Source organism: Pseudonaja textilis, chromosome 17 (genome assembly GCF_049901715.1).
Source record: "Pseudonaja textilis isolate UNSWEBS1 chromosome 17, rPseTex1.2, whole genome shotgun sequence".
In the NCBI taxonomy this organism is placed as follows: domain Eukaryota; kingdom Metazoa; phylum Chordata; class Lepidosauria; order Squamata; family Elapidae; genus Pseudonaja; species Pseudonaja textilis.
Genome location: NC_142006.1, coordinates 2,408,219 through 2,427,287, shown reverse-complemented (window position 1 = coordinate 2,427,287; position 19,069 = coordinate 2,408,219). Strand labels below are relative to the sequence as shown.

The 19,069-nt window shown below is 43.2% G+C and overlaps 1 protein-coding gene across 1 annotated transcript in view; it reads left to right on the top strand.

The window, feature by feature from the left end:
* DENND1A (DENN domain containing 1A) overlaps positions 1–19,069 on the top strand; it is a 189,429-nt gene that overhangs the window by 100,270 nt on the left and 70,090 nt on the right. Inside the window, 6 exon segments of the mRNA XM_087914391.1 lie at positions 1,125–1,205; positions 2,440–2,493; positions 4,282–4,392; positions 7,877–7,977; positions 12,937–12,982; positions 16,694–16,795. Coding sequence (XP_087770517.1) covers positions 1,125–1,205; positions 2,440–2,493; positions 4,282–4,392; positions 7,877–7,977; positions 12,937–12,982; positions 16,694–16,795 — 495 coding nt within the window.

Below are 19,069 nucleotides of genomic sequence, written 5' to 3'. Positions count from 1 at the left end.
GATTATGTCACAAGTTTTGATAAAATTTAAAAAAACATTGTTAAAGAAAGGAGGGAAATCTTTCCATCCATTCCTTTCCCTAATTTCCCAGTAAGGATCAATAATATTTGATTCTGTTTGTGGTTATTTTGATATCCCCTGTTAAATTATCTTTATAGTTGTTTGATAATATTAATGGACTACAGATTAAAAATGAATAGAGGGCCTAAACATACAAGATAAAATTCATAACAAGGATGAGTGAAGATGAAGATGAACAGATATTGAGAGTAATGAGTTATAACTATTGTATGTAAAAGATTTATTATCAGTATGTAATTAAGAAGGTAGAGATTGCACCCAGATGGTATACTGTTATTGTGAATAATGAAATCCTATACATAACCAAGAAAATTATACAATAAAAAAACATTAATATGTGATGTATAACAAAGGAAAAGTACAATAAAAAAATTGTACCAATGCCAGAGATGACTGAAGCCATCTTTGATTCAGCTTTTGAAGAAAATTCCAGATTCTTTCACAAGTTTTGATAAAATAAAAAAACCACCCAATTGTTAAAGAAAGACGGGAAATCTTTCCATTGATTTCTTTCTCTAATTTCTCAGCAAGGACAAGTAATATTTGATTCTGATTGTGGTTATTTTGATATTCCCTGTTAAATTATGTTTATAGTTGTTTGATAATATTAATGGACTACAGATAAAAATGAATAGAAGGCCTAAACATACAAGGTAAAATTCATAACAAGGAGAAGTGAAGATGAACAGATATTGAGAGTAATAGTTATAACTATCGTATGTATAAGATTTATTATCGATATGTAATTAAGAATGTAGAGATTGCACCCAGATGGTATGCTGTGAAGAATGAAATCCTATACATAACCAAGAAAATTGTATAATAAAAAAGTATTCATATATGATGTATAACAAAGGAAAAGTACAATTAAAAATATTTGGGAAAAAAAAAACTTTACCATTTGCCAACACCAGAGATGACCCAAGCTGTCTTTGATTCAGCTTTTGAAGACAATTCCAAATTCTTTCCCAAGTTTGTTTCTCTCCCAATGAACACAACCACCTCAGTAAGACCACCTCACTTCTTCTTCTTCTTTGTTTCAGGACAGCCAAAGGTGTGAACTTCTGCAGACACTATATAAACTACCGATTCCTGAGCCAGCTTCTTCGGTTCATCTCAGCGTGGTGAGCATTTCCTAAAATGGAGGTTTTTGTTTGGAGTAGGGTGCAGCGCTTCAGTCCTTGGCTCGGGGACAACCACAAAAGTCCCAAGAGCAGAAGTGATATTTCTCCATTCTTAACTTCCACCTTGGCCTTGGGATGTGCCAAGAAGGATCCGTCCTGGAATCTCCACGATTTGAAACAAGACGAAGCCTGAAAGCATTTGGGCTGATAACAGATCCGTACCTTGTATAACTGGGTGTGGATTGTATAAAATAATTGGATATGGCCAATTCTGTAGAGAAAAGTAGAGGGGACGTGATGGGCAGTGTTCCAGTATTTCAGGGGTCCCACAAAGGGGAGGGGGTCAGATTATTTTGCAAAGCACCAGAGAAACAAGAAACAATGGATGGAAACTCCTCAATGAGAGATGCAACCTGGAATTAAGGAGAAATTTCCCCTAACACCGAGGACAATTAACTGGTGGAAGGGCTTGCCACAAGAAGTTGTGAGGGTTTCATCATTGGATTTTTTTTAAAGAAGAGACCAGACAGTCATGTGGTTGACCTTGGGGTGGTGGGTGGTGGTGGCTGAAAGTAGCCCATGGGCCTTGAGTTTGACACCCTTGGTCTATGGAGATTCTCAGCCATCCAGGTCAGGGTTGTTCTGAAGAAGAGCTGAAGAAGCTTCTTAGATGGGAAGCGAAACATCTTCAAAGAAAAAAACAGACAGTCCAGCTGTCTCTTGAAAAAGCACTTTGGGGATAATCAAGGAGAGAAGCAACCTGGAATTGAGGAGAAACTTCTCAGCGGTGAGGACAATTAACCAGTGGAACTGCTTGCCACCAGAAGTGGTGGGCGTTCCATCCCTGGAGGTTTTTAAGAAGAGACTGGACAGTCATTTGTCTGGAATGGTAGAGGTTCTCCTGCTTGAGCAGGGGGCTAGACTAGAAGACCTCCAAGGCCCCTTCCAGCTCTGTTCTGATCGATTGATATTTAGCATCACTGCATTTTGGATTGTCGATTGTGTTTATGGCATCCGTGATGTGTGTTAGTTCTTTTTTTTCAAGCAGTAGATCACACTTAACCCTGGCAGTGTGTGGACATCGATGGGGTGTGCATTCTGGGACATGTTGTCCACATGTCTTTAAGTTATCCAGCTTGAGAATCACGGTAGTAGAGAGCGTAACTATGTCAAAAGAAATGGAAATTTGAGGTGCATCTTTTTTTCTTTCTCTCTCTCTCCCCCTCTCCTCCAGCACTCTTACTTTACGGTACCCGACACCAGGGAACTCCCCAGCATCCCCGAAAATGTAAGTTTCTCCTCTGTGTGTGTGTGTGTGTGTGTGTGTGTGTGTCACTCTTCGTAAATGGGATTTCAGAATTCATACGTATGGATTTCAGAATTCATACATATGGATTTCCCATATATGGGATTTCAGAAATCATACGTTAGGAATAAGGAGGGGAAAAAAAGTCAGGAGAAATCAAGATTTATGGAAGAGCTTGTAGACCAGAATAGAAGGCTGGCTTGTCAGTTTTAGTTGGATCTCCAATAACCTCATGCAAGAGTCTGGGACAGCAAATTGTATGGGTTCTCCTGCTTGTATGGGGTTGGACCAGGCAGGGGGAGGATTCAAAACCCCCAGCAACCAGTTCACTGCCCAGTTGCTGGGTGGGCGTGGCCATGGTGGGGGTGGAACTCCTGGGAGGGCCGTCTTTTACCTTCCCAAGGGTCTGGAGGCCTCCCCCGGGCCTTTGGGAGGGGAAAAACGGTCTCCCCTGGGCTCTGCAGTCCCTCCGGGAGCCGGAAACAGGCCCGTTTCCCGACTTCTGGAAGGCCCATTTTTTTCCCCCTCCCAGAGACTCTGCATGGACCCTGCCCTTACCTGCATCGAAAATGGGCAGCGTGGAGACTCCTCGGAGGGGCAAGGACGGGTAGGCAGGGCCAACCGGTCGGTTGAAATGCCGGTTTGGGCAAACCAGATTGAAAACTGAACATCCGCTTTGCCCGAACCAATCCGAACCGGTAGAATCCTACCCCCCCCAGGGTTGGACTAAAAGGCCTCCAAGATACCATCCATCTCTCTCTCTCTTTGGAATTTAGCATCTGGGTGGCACGAAGATTGCCTTTTTCTTGGAGAGGCCTGCCAAGTCCTCTTCACACGCTGCTGCTGTATCTGCACCACGGCGGCAGGAAGTGGCTACTACTTCTAAACAGTTTCTGTTTAGACACAAACATCTCGCTAATCAGAACAGATGGAGTAAGAACCACAGGGAGGGAGGGACTGCATGCCAGTTGAACAGGTTTATTTCAAAACGGAGTCTATGTTCTTCTCCTAGTCGCCCCATTTCTACTGGGCGGCTCTCCCACTTCGCTGCCCAGTAAGGCTTGAGTGAAACCAAGAAGGAGCCATGGAGGGCGTTGACTCTGTCCATGGTCCTTACCCCCGGCACCCTCGAGGTCTTGGTCACTCTGTCTGCCTTGTGGAAGGGAGTGCGTTTTTGTTAGCAGAAAAGTCTACAGAAGTCTCAAAGGAAGATGATAAAATATCAATCCTTTGGCTTGAATTAAGATTAGATAGATGGTTTTTTCCATGGTGCAAGGTCTTTAGACCAGTATAGAGAAAAGGAGGACGAGGAGAGACATTATTCCAGTATTTGATGGGCTGCCACAAAGAGGAAGAGGTCAACTTATTTACCAAAGCACCAGAAGGCAGGACAAGTAATCATGGATGGAAACTAACCAAGGAGAGACGCAACCTGGAATTAAGGAGAAACTTCCTAACAGGGAGGACAATTAACCAGGGGAACAGCTTGCCACCAGAAGTTGTGGGCGCTTCATCCCTGGAGGCTTTTAAGAAGAGACCAGACAATCATTTGTCTGAGATGGTATGGGGTCTCCCTGTTGGGCAGGGGCGGTTGGACTAAAAGACCCCCCAAGTTCCATTCTAGATCTATCCTGATTGATTGATTGATTAAGGTTTCTATTCTGCCTTAGATGCTAGCTTAAGAGTAGCTGTTGTGGAGTGCCACTCCTCCCTCGTCTGGAAGACCATTTCATAAACTTCCCTCTCTCTTTTTTTGTTCTTCCTTCCTAGAGAAATCTGACCGAGTATTTTGTAGCCGTGGATGTCAACAACATGTTGCATCTGTATGCGAGCATGCTCTACGAACGCCGCATTCTCATTTGCTGCAGTAAATTGAGCACGGTAAGCTGGAAAGAGTAATGGGGGTCCTTTCCTTTCCTTTGAGTCTTGAGTTTCTTGTGGAGACGGGAGCAGTGGAACCTAGTGGGAGAATCCAATCTTGCTAGAAGTTTGCGCCGCTCTCCCTCCTGGAGTCACGATCCTCCTGGACTAACCAAGGATGAATCCAGTGGATTCTTCCACAGGGATCAAGAAGTCAGGGACTAGGATTAATGAGGCCGCACCTGGAATACCGCAACCAGTTTTGGTCACCGCATTACCAAAAAGATGTTGAGACTTTGGAAAAAGTGCAAAGAAGAGCAACTAAGGTGATTAAAAAACTATATGAACTATATGACTATACGAATAATGGTTGCAGGAATTGGGTATGGTCCAGAGAAAAGGAGGACCAGAGGTGACGTGATAGCAATATTTCAGTATTTGAGGAGCTGCCACAAAGAAGAGGGGCTCAACTTATTCTCCAAAGCACCAGAAGGCAAGCCAAGAAACAATGGATAGAAACTAATCAAGGAGAGAAGCAACTTGGAATTGAGGAGAAACTTCCTAACAGGGAGGACAATTAACCAGTGGAACTGCTTGCCACCAGAAGTTGTGGTCACTCCATCACTGGAGGTTTTTAAGAAGAGACTGGACAGCCACTTGTCTGAAATGGCAGAGGGTCTCCAGCTCGAGCAAGGGGTTGGATTAGAAGACCTCCAAAATCTGTTGTCAGTTCTATTTTGATCGATGGATCGATAGAATTCAAAAGTTCTACAAGTTTATTTCATGCAACCTACAGACAAAAAATCCGAACTATTAACGGTCAAGGAGAAATGGCACCAGATAAGGTCAATGGACTTCAAAGGAGGCTGGACTTAGGTCTCTTATGGAGGTGTAGAGACTCCAAACTGATGATGCATTTGACCTCACCCTCTGGGCTCAGCCTGCTCACATCCAACATCCAGCAAAACGCAGGGTAGAAACCCGAAAATCCACTGGCAGAATAAATGGTTCGTTCATAACCAACACACCGAAGAGGGTTTTTCACCCTGTCCCAAAGAATAGGATTGTGTACTCATAAAATAATAGCAAAGCTGGAGTTATTTTCCGTACATCTACGGTGGTCTATGATGATAAATCTGCCCAGGGCAGCTTGAAATTGCTCCCTTCTTTGCTTTGAATGTGCAAACTTTTCTTTCTTGAAGTCAGTGCTTCGGAAAAACATTTAAAGCGCTCTGGGGTTGTTGTTTTTTTTTGTACACCACATGGAAGGATAGATTGTTGTTTGCTTGTTTTCTGGAGGCAAAAAAGAAGAAGAAGAAGGAAGAAAAGAATGGATAAACGATGCTTTCAGGTGGATCTGCTCCTGACCTCTTGGCGAACTCAAATGGGGCATGATAAAAATCTCAGTTTTGCTGCAATTTTGTTTGATAAGGATGCTGGCTTAATGCTACTTAGAGTCCATCAAGGACCCAAGAGATGAAAGCTGCTGCCCACTTATGCCCGCTCTTGTTGCATTACTAATAATAATAAAAAAAATGACTTGGTTTTACTCTCCACAATGTTCCCGTTTGCTTTAATTCAAGAGTTTAGATCTGCACTTTGTAAGGTTTTTAGCAGTAGCGATAGGTTCCCTTGGTTTGGTTTGGTGTGTGTTTTTTTTTTTAAAGGGAAATGTTAAGTTTTCCTAGCTGTTTATTCAGTAAATAGGTATTGATTGGGGACGGAGGCTGTTTGTCCATTTCATTTCATTTTGCTTTCCCCTAGATAAATGGCAAATTAATTTCTTTTCCCTCACTAATGCTGTTGATGTACTGATATACCATTGTCTGGATTTGGAGAGACTACACATCCTGATTTTAATAGAATAGAATAGAACAGAATAGAAAATGGAATAGCATAGAGAATAGAATAGAAAAGAGAGTAGAACACAGAAGAATAGAATAGAATAGAATAGAATAGAATAGAATAGAATAGAATAGAATAGAATAGAATAGAATAGAAGATAGGATATAGAATAGAAAAGAACAGAAAAGAGAATAGAATAGACTAGAAAAGAGAATAGAACACAGAATAATAGAATAGGAATAGGAAGAGAAGAGAAGAGAAGATAGGATATAGAATAGAAAAGAATAGAAAAGAGAATAGAAAAGAGAATAAAATAGAAAAGAGAATAGAACACAGAAGAATAGAATAGAATAGAATAGAATAGAATAGAATAGAATAGAATAGAATAGAACAGGAGATAGGATATAGAAAAGAGAATAGAATATAAAAGAGAATAGAACACAGAAGGATAGGATAGAATAGAATAGAATAGAATAGAACAGAACAGTAACTTTATTGTCACTTTGAATGTATACTAATCAGCACCCATTAAAATGAAAATTAATTGCATACATCTCTCCAAGTGTCACACTTCCAATATACACTACAGGAACATGAAGAAATAAATAAATAAATACAAAACTATGTATATACCCAACCCTTTTAATTGAATTGACTTCTAGCAAAACCAGCAGTGAAAAATATTTTTTTTTTCCTTTTATGATAACCCTGCCTGCTATTCCAAGCCAAACAAAAACAGATTCGTTTCCTAGTATGTTCAATAAATCGGTATTTATTGTCACAAAGGAGCATGGGAATGGCTGAGGATGAATTTTGAAATCTGTTCACACGTGGGCAATTAGCCAGTTGATCCCACGTTTTCATTCAGGGTTCTTTTTTTTCCTGACTAGGGAACCTCCATGGCTAAGCCTCTGGTTCTTCAGGTGAAGATTATTAAGAACTGCTATTAAGGAATGTTTTTCTTGGTAGAAAGTCATTTAAAAAGAGAAGTTTAGCAGCTCAAAATTGGATCCGCACATCTGCACCCACGCAGTGTACTTAGAAATTCTTGTAATCCAGGCAGAAATTCCAAATTATGAATGACAACGCCGGTATTAGATATAGAATAAAATTCTGCTTTTTGCATTAAAAAGCTCTTCTCTCGGTCATAAAGCCCACTAAGGGACTATCCTTTTGCCTTGTCAATCTTTTTCTTGGGTGTAATTGTTGAGAAGAGGGGAGGATAAGACAGGAGAAGCCTCTTCCGTTGAAGCGGCAAATGACAAAGAAAATGTTATTTTTATTTCTTTCTTTTTTTTTTAATGGGTGTTTTCCTGCGTTGGATTCTCCCAAGCTTCATTCCAGGACCTTTGGCCAACTTCTTTCTAACATACCAAGTTTGGCCGTCATCCCGCTGAACAAAACATCTTGTATAAGGAGTAACCCTTAAGTAGCGAAAGTGTGGGGATTGCGAGATAGATACATTCTACTGTATTTTATACCCCCCTCTCCTCAATATCCACCCCGATTCTGGAAAGCCAACTTTTCCAAAAGTGCTGGACCCCAACTACCATTCTCCTTCTGAAGGTCACACAGCAGTTGTGTTGAGATAATCTCGGAGTGGACCGAATCTCGGAGTTTTGCCCAGGTGAGCTGATGTTTGTCGTTTCTCTGCTTTCAGCTAACTGCCTGCATCCATGGCTCGGCCTCCTTGCTCTACCCAATGTTTTGGCAACACGTTTACATCCCTGTCCTGCCTCCTCATCTTTTGGACTACTGCTGGTAAGAATATGGGCCTTTTCTTAGGGATCTTTCGGAAGATCTTAAGGGTTTAAACCTATTCTGACCAAGGCTTCTCGAGACCATCATTAAGCACACACGCTTAGTTAAAACAGCTCTCGTTTTATTTCAACGCTGGGAATTATGTTTATTCCCAGACTTTAATGAGTCTCAAATAGTCCCTCGAGATAAGCACCCACCTTTCTCTCCTTTGAATGGCTGCCAACAACTAAGGTGCCAAAGGAACTATAAAAAACAACAACAACCGAAGTGCCAAGTCCACCCAGAGCTTCAAGGTTGAATCTGAACAGAGCAAATGACTTTGCTTCCTGCAAAGGTTTCTCTACCTTTGCACCTCCTTTATCTCTTAGGGGAGGGGCAATCACCTCCCAGCCTTACTCCCGAGTCGCACTGAAAACAGTGACTTAATTACCATTTTTCACCATTACAACCAGAGGTGGGCTGCACATATTGTAACAACGTCAAAAAATGTGAGTGTGTGTGTGAATGCATGCCCTCTTATTTGTAGGTTGAATCTCTCCTTGTTCAGTTTCCATCCATTATTCCTTGTCTGGCCTACAGGTGCCTTGGAAAATAGCTTGACCCCCTTCCTCCTCCCCTCTGGGGCAGCCCCTCAAATATGGGAAGATGCTATCCTGTCTCCCCTGGTCCTGGTCCTTCTCTCCACTAGACTAGCCAAGCCCAGTTCCTGCAACCGTTCATCGTCTGTTTGAGCCTCCAGTCCCCTCATCATCCTGGTTGCTCTTCTCTGCACTTTTTCTAGATTCTCAACCTCTTTTTTACAGTGCGGTGACCAAAACTGGATGCAGAGCCCTAGGTGTGGTCTTACTAGGGCTTTACAGAGTAGTATTAGTACCTTCCTTGATCTTGATTGTATCCTTCTGTTAATGCAATTTAGGATTGCATTGGCTTTTTTGGCTGCTGCTGCACACGGCTGGCTCCTATTTAGCTGGTTGTCCACTAAGACTCCGAGATTCCTCTCACAGTGAGCCTGGTTTCACCCCGTCTATATGCATCCTTTTGTTTTTTCTTGCCTAATGTAGAACTTTACTTTTCTCTACGTTGAATTTCATTTTGTTAGAGAGGGCCCATTCTCCAGGATGGGCTGTGTCTCTGAAATCCTTTTTGGAATAGGTGGAAACCTCAGGATGGAATAGGGAAGAACAAAACGATCAGTTTAGTAATGTAGCTCAGAACAACAAGGCCCCCAAAACAAACAAACCCCAATCTGTAATTAGCAGGAATAATTTAATTGCCCTTTTGCCAACGTAACTGATTACAGTAGACTGATCCGAACCTTAATTAGAATTGTGATCGCACACGATACTTGCCTGGATAAATCAATTTAGCCTAGTTGGTGTGCCATAAATACAGCCCCACTTTCCCCCCCAAATAGCTGCTCAATTTTGGAAATTAAAAAACATCTTTTCCACCCTCCAAACTCCGTCCCTTCTGCTGAGATTTTGGAGGGGTAGAAAGAAGGAAGAAGTATCGGGGATGATGTTCCCAGGTTCTGCTTTTTAATTTGCTTGTGAGTTTCAAATGTAAACATTGAGTTGGTATTTTGGGGGGGGTGAGGGGGGGCGGACAGGGGAATGTTGCAGCTGTGATCCAGTTGTGTCTTGTGATGGTAAAGCACAAGAGAGGAAGCAGGTGGAAAAGAATTGTGATTGTTTTGCAACTGGACTTCGGCTGTTTTTCAGCCCACCCATTTTGGAGTCTCCCGATGACACTTAATGGTCATTTGATACTCTTGGGATAATCGGAGACATTAGATCACCAGGAAAGAACAGCTAAAATAGTTCCCAAAGGCTTGTATTTTGAGACTTTGCTTTGGTTCAATCCTCCAGTCTTAACTTGGGGCGCCTGTCTAGTGTCTTGGGTGGTGGGCTTTTGTTGGGGCGGGTCTTTGCTCCCTGATTTTTTGAAATCAAGGGGAATCCCTCAAATGCAAACCATGAAGCTTCAACCAAAATCTGCAAGCTGGCCGGGGTTCTCCAGTTCTGCAGTCTCCCAAATATAATCAGGTCTTAGGCTTGGAAAACCCAACTTCAAGAGCATCCAGATGCTCAGCAGAGCAGGAACCTCAATTTCTTGAGCACCAGGACAATTAAAGGGGCTAAGCACAGGTTAACTGGAAGAGGGTTGCACAATGAAAGAGCAACTACGCCAGAGGGGTCTACGGCCAACTCATCACAGCCAATTCGCCATGGCCAACTCATCATGGCCAGCTCACCATGGCCAACATGCCACAGCCAACGCATCACGGCCAACTCAACCACTGCCAACTCATCATGGCCAATTCTTTATGGCCAACATGCCACAGTCAACTTGTCATGGCCAACTCATCATGGCCAACTCATCATGGCCAACTTGTTATGGCCAACATGCCACAGCCAATTCGTAACAGCCAACTTCCCAGGCAAACTCATCATGGCCAACTCATGATGACCAACATGCCACAGCCAACTCATCATGGCCAATAGGCCACGGCCAACTCACTGCGGGACAAGCATGACACCACAGTCGAAGAAATAGAACTATTATAGAAAGGATGCCAAAGGAAGGACAAAATGAAATACAAATGACAAAAATTAGAATCATTGTTTAACTACGGATACTCCTCGACTCACAGCAGTTTATTAAGTGACCTTTCCAAGTTAAAACAATGGCACTTAAACAAGTGACTTATGACTTGTGGGATCAACTGTGGGGTCAGATTGTAGTTGTAAGTCGAGGACTACCTGTATTTTAAATAATTAAATTGAATTGTTGAATTATCCCGCGAGTGTCCTGTGGCGAGTTGGCCGTGGCGAGTCATGCCATTGCACACAAGAGACAAGTCAGGTGCAAGACTGGGTGCATTTTCAGAGACGGTGTGATGCTGACTCTGCCGTGGCATGGGACGGAGGCTAGCAACATACGCCTTCTGCCACGCTGATGTTCCCTCTCCTTGTCAACAGAAAATCTGGACTGAGAAAATCTGGGGAAGGGGAAATCACTTTGGTTCTTTCCCCCATCCCTCTGAGCCCTGGGGGCATTTTGCAATATTTTAGATGCTTTGGATTCTGACATCCCTATTAAAAAATATTTTCCCGGTCCCCAATCGTGCTCCTTGATTAATTGAGAAGACTGACAGATCAACACCAAGCAGTTAATTAAGTTTTACAGTTCTCCTGTCTTCTTCCCACCCTCCCACCCTCCTCCTTTCCCCGCTGGTGACAGACTGTTCTTCTGGATGCCCCATCAAAAGGGCAGCTTTTACACCAACCGCGATGCCCGCCTTCTCTTCTTGATCGTCCGGGCTTTGCTGGTGTTCACCCAACAAGATATTGGCGGCCCTTAAGACTTCCTGCCGAGCTTTAGACCTTGGTGTTCTCCACACTGGCCGAAGGAGCAGCCATCCCCGTCGCCGTCGTTTCGCCGAATCCACTTAATTAGGAACACGTCGGCGGTGGCGTTTGGAAGGGAGGCTGACGTCCTTTTGTCAGCTGCTTGCTCCGAGCAGCCTGAAGTTTTGTGCCGCTAAAAAGAACGGCTTACCGCTCTCTCCGCTCCCATTGATCTAGCAGGGCTGAGACGATGCCGTAGGTTGAAAGGCGCTGTCCAAAGCTGATCATTAAAATCTCAGGGAGAAGGGACAGGCGGATGTACAAACTAACAGAAAGGAATAGAAATCCCGCATCGCTTTTTTTTTTTTAATGTTCCCCCAGGCCGTAGTGAGCTGTCTCCCTCTTTCCAGAACTCCTACAGATTATGGGTGCAAAGTATTTGAGCAAGGCGGAGATCTTACCGTTGACTTGCAGGTCGTGAGGAAATTAAAGGGAGCGTCGTTTCCCGACATGTGTGAAGCCAGCACAAGCCTTTCTTCTCCTGCATTTGTTGGCTGGTTTAGTTACAATTTAATTTAGGGGTCAGCTCCAAGTGGGGGTGACAGTGTGATTTGGCACTGACATTTATAAGAGCAATTGATTTCTAGGAGCTTAAGCATCCCATAATCTCTTTCTGTGGCCCCTTTCCCTTGCTCTCCAATTCCCAAGTCATAATTGAAGAGAAAATGAATTTTTTAAAGAGATGGCATACAGCTCCGTCATATAGACTGGGTGAAACCCGGCTTAATAGCAGGAACTGTGAAAGGAATCTTGGAGTCTTAGTGGAAAACCAGATAAATAGGAGCCAGCCGTGTGCAGCAGCAGCCAAAAAAGCCAATGCAATCCTAAATTGCATTAACAGATACAATCGAGATCAAGGGAGGTACTAATACCACTCTATAAAGCCTTAGTAAGGGCACACCTAGAGTACTGCATCCAGTTTTGGTCACCACGCTATAAAAAAGAGGTTGAGACTCTAGAAAGAGTGCAGAGAAGAGCAACCAGGAGGATTAAGGGACTGGAGGCTAAAACATATGAAAAACGGTTGTCGCAATTGGATATGTCTCGTTTAATGAAAAGAAGGAATGGGATGACATGATGGCAGGGTTCCAATATTTGAGGGGTTGCCCCAGAGAGGAGGAGGGGGTCAAGTTGTGTCCGAAGGCACCCGAAAGCCAGACCAGGAACAATGGATGGAAACTGATCAAGGAGAAATTCAACCTAGAAATAGGAGGAATTTCCTGACAGGGAGAACCATCAACCCATGGAACAGACATTGCCTTCAGAAGTTGTGGGAGCTTCATCCCTGGAGGCTTTCAAGAAGAGACCGGGCTGTCACCTGTCAAAAAATGGTGTAGGGTCTTCTACTTGGGCAGGGGGTCAGACTAGATGACCTACAAAGTCCCTTCTGACTCTGTTAACCTGTTCATTGCAGGATCTGGGAATCAAGCGAGTTCTGCATAGAAGTAAAGCAAGCCCCGGCCATATCCACTCGGTCAAACTAGATTGTAATACTCTCATTCCTGTCTTTGTGAAATTCAACCATTTTTTTCCCCCTCTTTCCTTCCAGCGCTCCGATGCCCTACCTCATAGGAGTTCATTTAAGTCTGATAGAGGTAAGTCTCTTCGGCCTGGTCAGCCTGGGAACAGGGTTGAAGCGTCAGAAACCTCCCTTCTCGATTTGATTCTGACGTTTTTTGGCAGAAACTTTTTCGGTAACTGTCAGGCATCTCCAAACTAGGTGCATAGTTGTTGTTTTTTCACCCTCTTAAGCTGTAAACCATTTCAGGCATTTGAGAGGAGGTTGCGGAAAATTGGAGAAATTGTACAAGATTAGAAAGAACGCCGAGAAGAGAAACTGAGATGGTTAGGGAGCTGAAGGCTAAAACATGAAGCACGGTTGCAGGAATTGGGTATGTCTAGTTTAATGAAAAGAAGCACTAGGGGTGACATGATAGCTGTCTTCCAGTATTTGAGGGGCTGCCACAAGGAAGGCGAGGGGGGCAATTTATTATCCAAAGCACCAGAAAGCCGGCCGAAAAGCAATGGATGGAAATTAATCAAGGAGAGAAGCAACCTAGAACTAAGGAGAAAATTTCAATTTCAAACTATAAAACAGTGGAACAGCCTGCCTCTAAAAGTTATGGGTGCTCCAAGACCAGGGTTTTTAAAGAAGAGATTGGACAGCCATTTGTCTGAAAGGATACAGGATTTCCTGCTTGAGTGGGGAGGGTTGGACTAGAAGACCTCCAAGGTCCCTTCCCAGGAAAATGTTGGGTTTTGCTTGTGACGGAGAGAGACCGTGTGCTCCTTGAGAGTTAAAATATCAAACCTATCCATAACTTGTTGGGACTTATTTGCTATGGCTGGAAAACTCTCCACCGAGGTAAAATTATTGGGTGGGGTGGAGTGAGAGTTGGCCCACTGTTTCTGATTTAGAAGCTCACCCCAGTTTCCCCAAAGTGGAATTTTTCCCCCCAATTCCTTTCTTCCCACGTTCTCTGTCATCACCTCATCCTTCATTCAGCGTACGGTTTCTATTTAGCCATCTCTAAAGCAACTTCAAAGGAGGAGAGATATTTGGTCAGGCACCAAACCCAAGACAGAAGGGGGAGGATGTTCTGCTCTATGAATAATGGAAGACCTTAATTTGTTTATGGCACTAGCCATTCAAATTCTGGAAACAGAAGGATAAGCGCTCTGTTAAGATAAGATCAGATCATCGGAGCATCTCGCCTGGATCCTTCCTGCCTCTTCCTTCAAAGCTTTCGTGGCCGGATTCATGCGGTTCTTTGTGGGCCTCAAGAAAGAAAGGTTTTGTCATGCCCCTGTCGGAGTCTGAATCTGAGGAGGAAGCAGGACAGCTGACAGGGAATGGGAGTGTGGTACCGTTTGTTGTGGAGGAAACTGGGGAAGGGCAAAGTCCGTCTGGGCAGAGCAGGGGAGAGGTAAAACAAGGGAGAAGGGGGTTTAGAGGACAAACCAGCCCGCCCTTTCTTCACCCTAGGGCACGCAGGGAGGAACGGAGAAGAGAGCAATGTGGGGTTGCATGGCTTACGGGGGAGGAAAGGGCCCTGATTCCCTTCATTAGCCACAGCTGGGAAAACAGTTGATAAGAAAGGGAGGCTGCGTGTGGCAGAATTTGATAGGTACAGAATTTGATAGGATAATTTTATAGAGGTACAGATGATAGACTCAGTAATTCCTCTGTAGAAGTGGATTAGTAGCTCCTTGGGCAGTTTGAGCTTCCTGAGTTGGCACAGAAAGAACCTTCTTCGTTGTGCTTTTTTGATGTTTTTGATGTCAGGTGTTCATTTTAGGTCATGTGGTATGATAGAACCTAAAAAATTGATGGTCTCTACTGTTGATACTGTGTTGTCTAGTATTGTAAGAGGTAATAGTATGGGAGAGTTTCTCCTAAAGTCTACCACCATTTCTACGGTAGATGATTTAAACTCCCCAACGATTTAAAGTGGGCTTTTCTGCTTTTCCTCAAAGCATTCTGTGGTCTGGGAAAAGAGATGAAGGGGAGGAGATCAAGTCTAGTTGGGTTGATTAATTGATGGTGCCACTTCTTTTTTTTTTTTTTTTTTGCCAAGGGGACAAGGCCTCATTGATATCCCTGTGAGTCAAAGGCATGTTTTATCACTTTGTCAAAGAAGATACATCACCAGTGTCAATTGAAGTACCGTTATCTACTTTAAGAGAGAGGCTAAGTGGACATTTATTGAAATCTAGCTGTGGAGTAAAGTAAGGCTGAAGTCCTGCTCTCTGGAAGAAATTCCTGAGCGAAGAACAATGGGTTTCGCTGCTACTCTTCAAACACCATAAAAATTTGACAACTCAGGTTGCGTGCTGGGTCTTCTCCGCTGGGGAGACTTTTTGGGAACAATTCAAGAGATGAGATGAGATTATTATTTTAGTTGTTAAATTTCACGTGTTGATGATCTGCAAACAGGGTCCTACCCAAATAGCACTGGAGGTCTTAATTATAGAGGCATCATTGAGTGCTAAATTTCTGCGGAAGACTGATGAGAAGTCATCACGAATTTGCAGTTCAGTAAAGACATAGAACAAAGCTTTTTGGAGGACATTGTTGTGGACAGATTTGGACATGAGGAGGTTGGGGAGGAACCTGGGCCAGTCCTGGAGTCTGGGGAAGGCTCTGACGAGGGCTCTGCGTCGGAGGCAGAGATGGGGCCAGGGCCATCCGACAGTTATCAGCTGCCTTTGCAGTCGGAGATCCGTGGGGCAGAAGAACAGCTGGAGCCTGTTCCCAGTGTGCGCATGCACAGAGCTGTCAGGAGAAGGGAACAGCTAAGGAACAAGGGTTGACTCAAGAGTAAAGGCACAGGTGGATAGTGAATGGCCCCTCCCATAGGAAATAAAGAGGAGTGAAAGGGGAATGGAGACAATTAGTTTGTTTAATTAGTGTGAAGATTTGTTCGTGACTCTCAGAGACTCCTTGCCAAGTGTTTTCTGGTACACCATAGCGCTTGGAAGCTATTGGCCTGGCAACTCTTGAAGCCTGATAAGATCTGTGGTTGGAATTCACCCTTGAAAGACTGTTTGCAGGGACTTTGCTGGATGTGAGTGAGAGGAATTCACATATTAGCCAAATAAAAAGGGGTTTTGTCAGGACGAGGAGTCTGCTTCGTGATTTTGGGAAGTCTGAGTCAGAACAGAACAGATATATCTAGCCTAACCTGACTAGAAGAAAGGAAACCATTTGGATACATATATATATAGAGAGAGAGATGATAGATAGATAGATGATAGATAGATAGATAGATAGATAGATAGATAGATAGATAGATATAGATATAGATATAGACAATATATATAGATATATATAGATACTATATATATACTAAACGTCGCTACAACTTTAAAAGCACAACTACAATGATGTGGGAAAATACCCGAACAAAGCTGAATGCCATATATATAGATATTATATATATATATAGTATATATATATAGATACTATATAGATACTATATATAGTATATACTATATAGATATATACTATATAGATACTGTATATATAGTATATATATAGATACTATATAGATACTATATATAGTATATACTATATAGATATATACTATATAGATACTATATATATATAGTATATATATAGATACTATATAGATACTATATATAGTATCTATATAGTATCTATCTATATCTATATCTATCTATCTATCTATGTATCCAATATATATATTGGAGACAACTAAATTTTGGAAACCACCTAACAACATGTTTGTACTCTTGAGTTTGGGGCATAAGTAACTACTTGCTTCTCCCCGTTTCCTTTTCAGAAAGTCAGAAACATTTCTCTGGATGACGTGGTCATCCTGAATGTGGACACCAACACACTGGAAACACCTTTTGATGATCTACAAAGCCTCCCCAATGACATAGTGAGTACCTTCAGATTCCTTCCTGGTTCTTTTTCCTCGCATTCTCAAAGGATGGTCTACTGGTTCTCCTAAACAGAGGGCCACTAAGTAAAGTTTTGCAGTCAACCGATGGAAAGGTTGAATAACTCCTTCATCCTTAGGAGGTGAAAGACGGTGAGGTTCACACCCATCAGTTGGTAAAAGTGGTTTGCCAGGATCGGATGAGGGAAGGGCTCACCTTGGTCTCTTCAACCTTTGATGGTCACTGCTGTAGGAGAGACACCTCTGGGGCAGCAGATAGTCAACATAAGATGGAGTGGAGGACAAAGAGACTTTCCACTAGCTACCAAAAATTAAAACCAGCAAATACTCCAGAGAGGCCAGTAAAATAGAACCAACCAGCAGATTTAAAAGCAAAAGAAACCCCATAGAGCAAGCACCAAGCATAAAATTAAAATATCACCCACTAACAACAGCTCAGGAGAACAAAATAGTGGCCGCTTCGAAAAATTAAATAAAATAGACCTTGACAGCTATTCCAAACATGGTGTAGTTAGGACTGACCCCTCAAATGTCACAGAGGGGAGCGGGGGCAAGCTATTTTCCAAGGCACCCGAAGGCCAGACAAGGAAGAATGGATGGAAACTGAAGAAGGAGAGATTCAACCTGGAAATAAGGAGAAAATTTTTGACAGTGAGAACAATCAACCCATGGAACAGAAGTTGCCTTCAGAAGTTGTGGGAGCTTCATCCCTGGAAGCTTTCAAGGAAGCTGGGCTGCCATCTGTCAGAAATGGTGTAGGGTCTCCTGCTTGGGTGGGGGGGGTTGGACTAGATGACCTACTAGGTCCTTTCCAACTCTGTTATTCTGTGAAATCTCCTCTCCAGTTGACTGCTTGGAGTGTCCCTAGAAAAAGGCCCCCGTGTTTCTGTCGGGGAAACCTTCTCCTTTGCTGTTTCTTCCATGCCTTGATAAATGTTTGTACTAATCCCCAAGAGGAATCCAGCATCTATCATTCTGAAGGTCCTGCTTGGTTGCCCTTTTAGGAGAGAATTTATGACAAGAGGTACACCAAGGTGGAGCTTTGTTGGTAGAATGGTGTCAGGGCCACCACGGGCCTCTTCAAGACAGCATTTATTCCAGCCCATCAAAAGCCCTTCCATCTTGATGGGGGAAAAAAAACAGCTAATTGGCTTATGATAATTGTTTCTGATTTCTGATTTTATCCTCTTCTCGCTGGTTTGGTGGTCGTCTTCTTTGGAGAAGGTCACCATCAAAGAGGTTTGCTTTCTCTCATCGCTTGTTGGGTTTTTTAATTTGTTAACCGGGTACCTGAGCACGAAGTTTGTGATTTATTTTATTTTTTAAAAAAGTGCAGCGTTCAGCTCCCTTTTTAAAAAGCAACTTGGATTGAAGGAGGTTTCTCTCTCTTTTTTTCCCCCACTCCTCCTCCTTTTGATACCATGTTTTGCAAGTTCGGTGTTTTTCCTTGCTTTTTATTCATGTTGACAACTCAAAAGCCACGGATCTAATTAAAAGAAATTCCTCTTGCACCCTTGCTGAACCATTTCATTATGCTGCACTTCACAAATTGCATCTCGAAACATGGTGATAGCTTAAATCTGACCTTTCCACCGAAACCGCCAAGAGTATAGAAATGTGCTTTCGACACACCACCGGGATTTGGTTGTGAGTCTCCGCGACAGCTCTGGAAAGAAACTGCTCCTTCCTGGAGAGGCTGTTGTCCACGTTGAGGGCAGGGTGGCCCTAGGGACCTCTGCCATCTTGCAAAGGGAAGCTCTGCTCAAGATATTGACTTGTGGACAACTTTCCCAAGAGTGTAGAACGTAGTAGTAGAACAGGGGGGGCATGTATAAGTGCAGGGACGTGCCCATTGCCTCTGTCGTTGTATTTTTATTTTTCTATTCTTGTTCTCATTTTTGTTTGACAAATTCTAATACATGTTTCCCTGAAAATAAGACCCTGTCTTATATATATATATATATTTTTGGCCACCCAAAAAAGGCACCAGGTCTTATTTTGGGGGGATTTCATCCACTGACGAACCTCACATGCGTGCGTTGCCCCCAGCCTCCTTTTTGCTGTCAGAGGCCTTCAAAAACTTCTTCTGTGACTGGCAAGGCTTTCCTGAAGTCCTCTGCAGCCGATAAGAGAGTTCTGGATCGATCCAGAGCTTGGTTAGCAGCTCCAGAGGCCTTCAGGAAAGCTTTGCCAGCCTTGCTGGCGGCAGAAGAAATGGGGCCGGCAAGGCTGGTGTCGGGGTGGGCGAGGCCT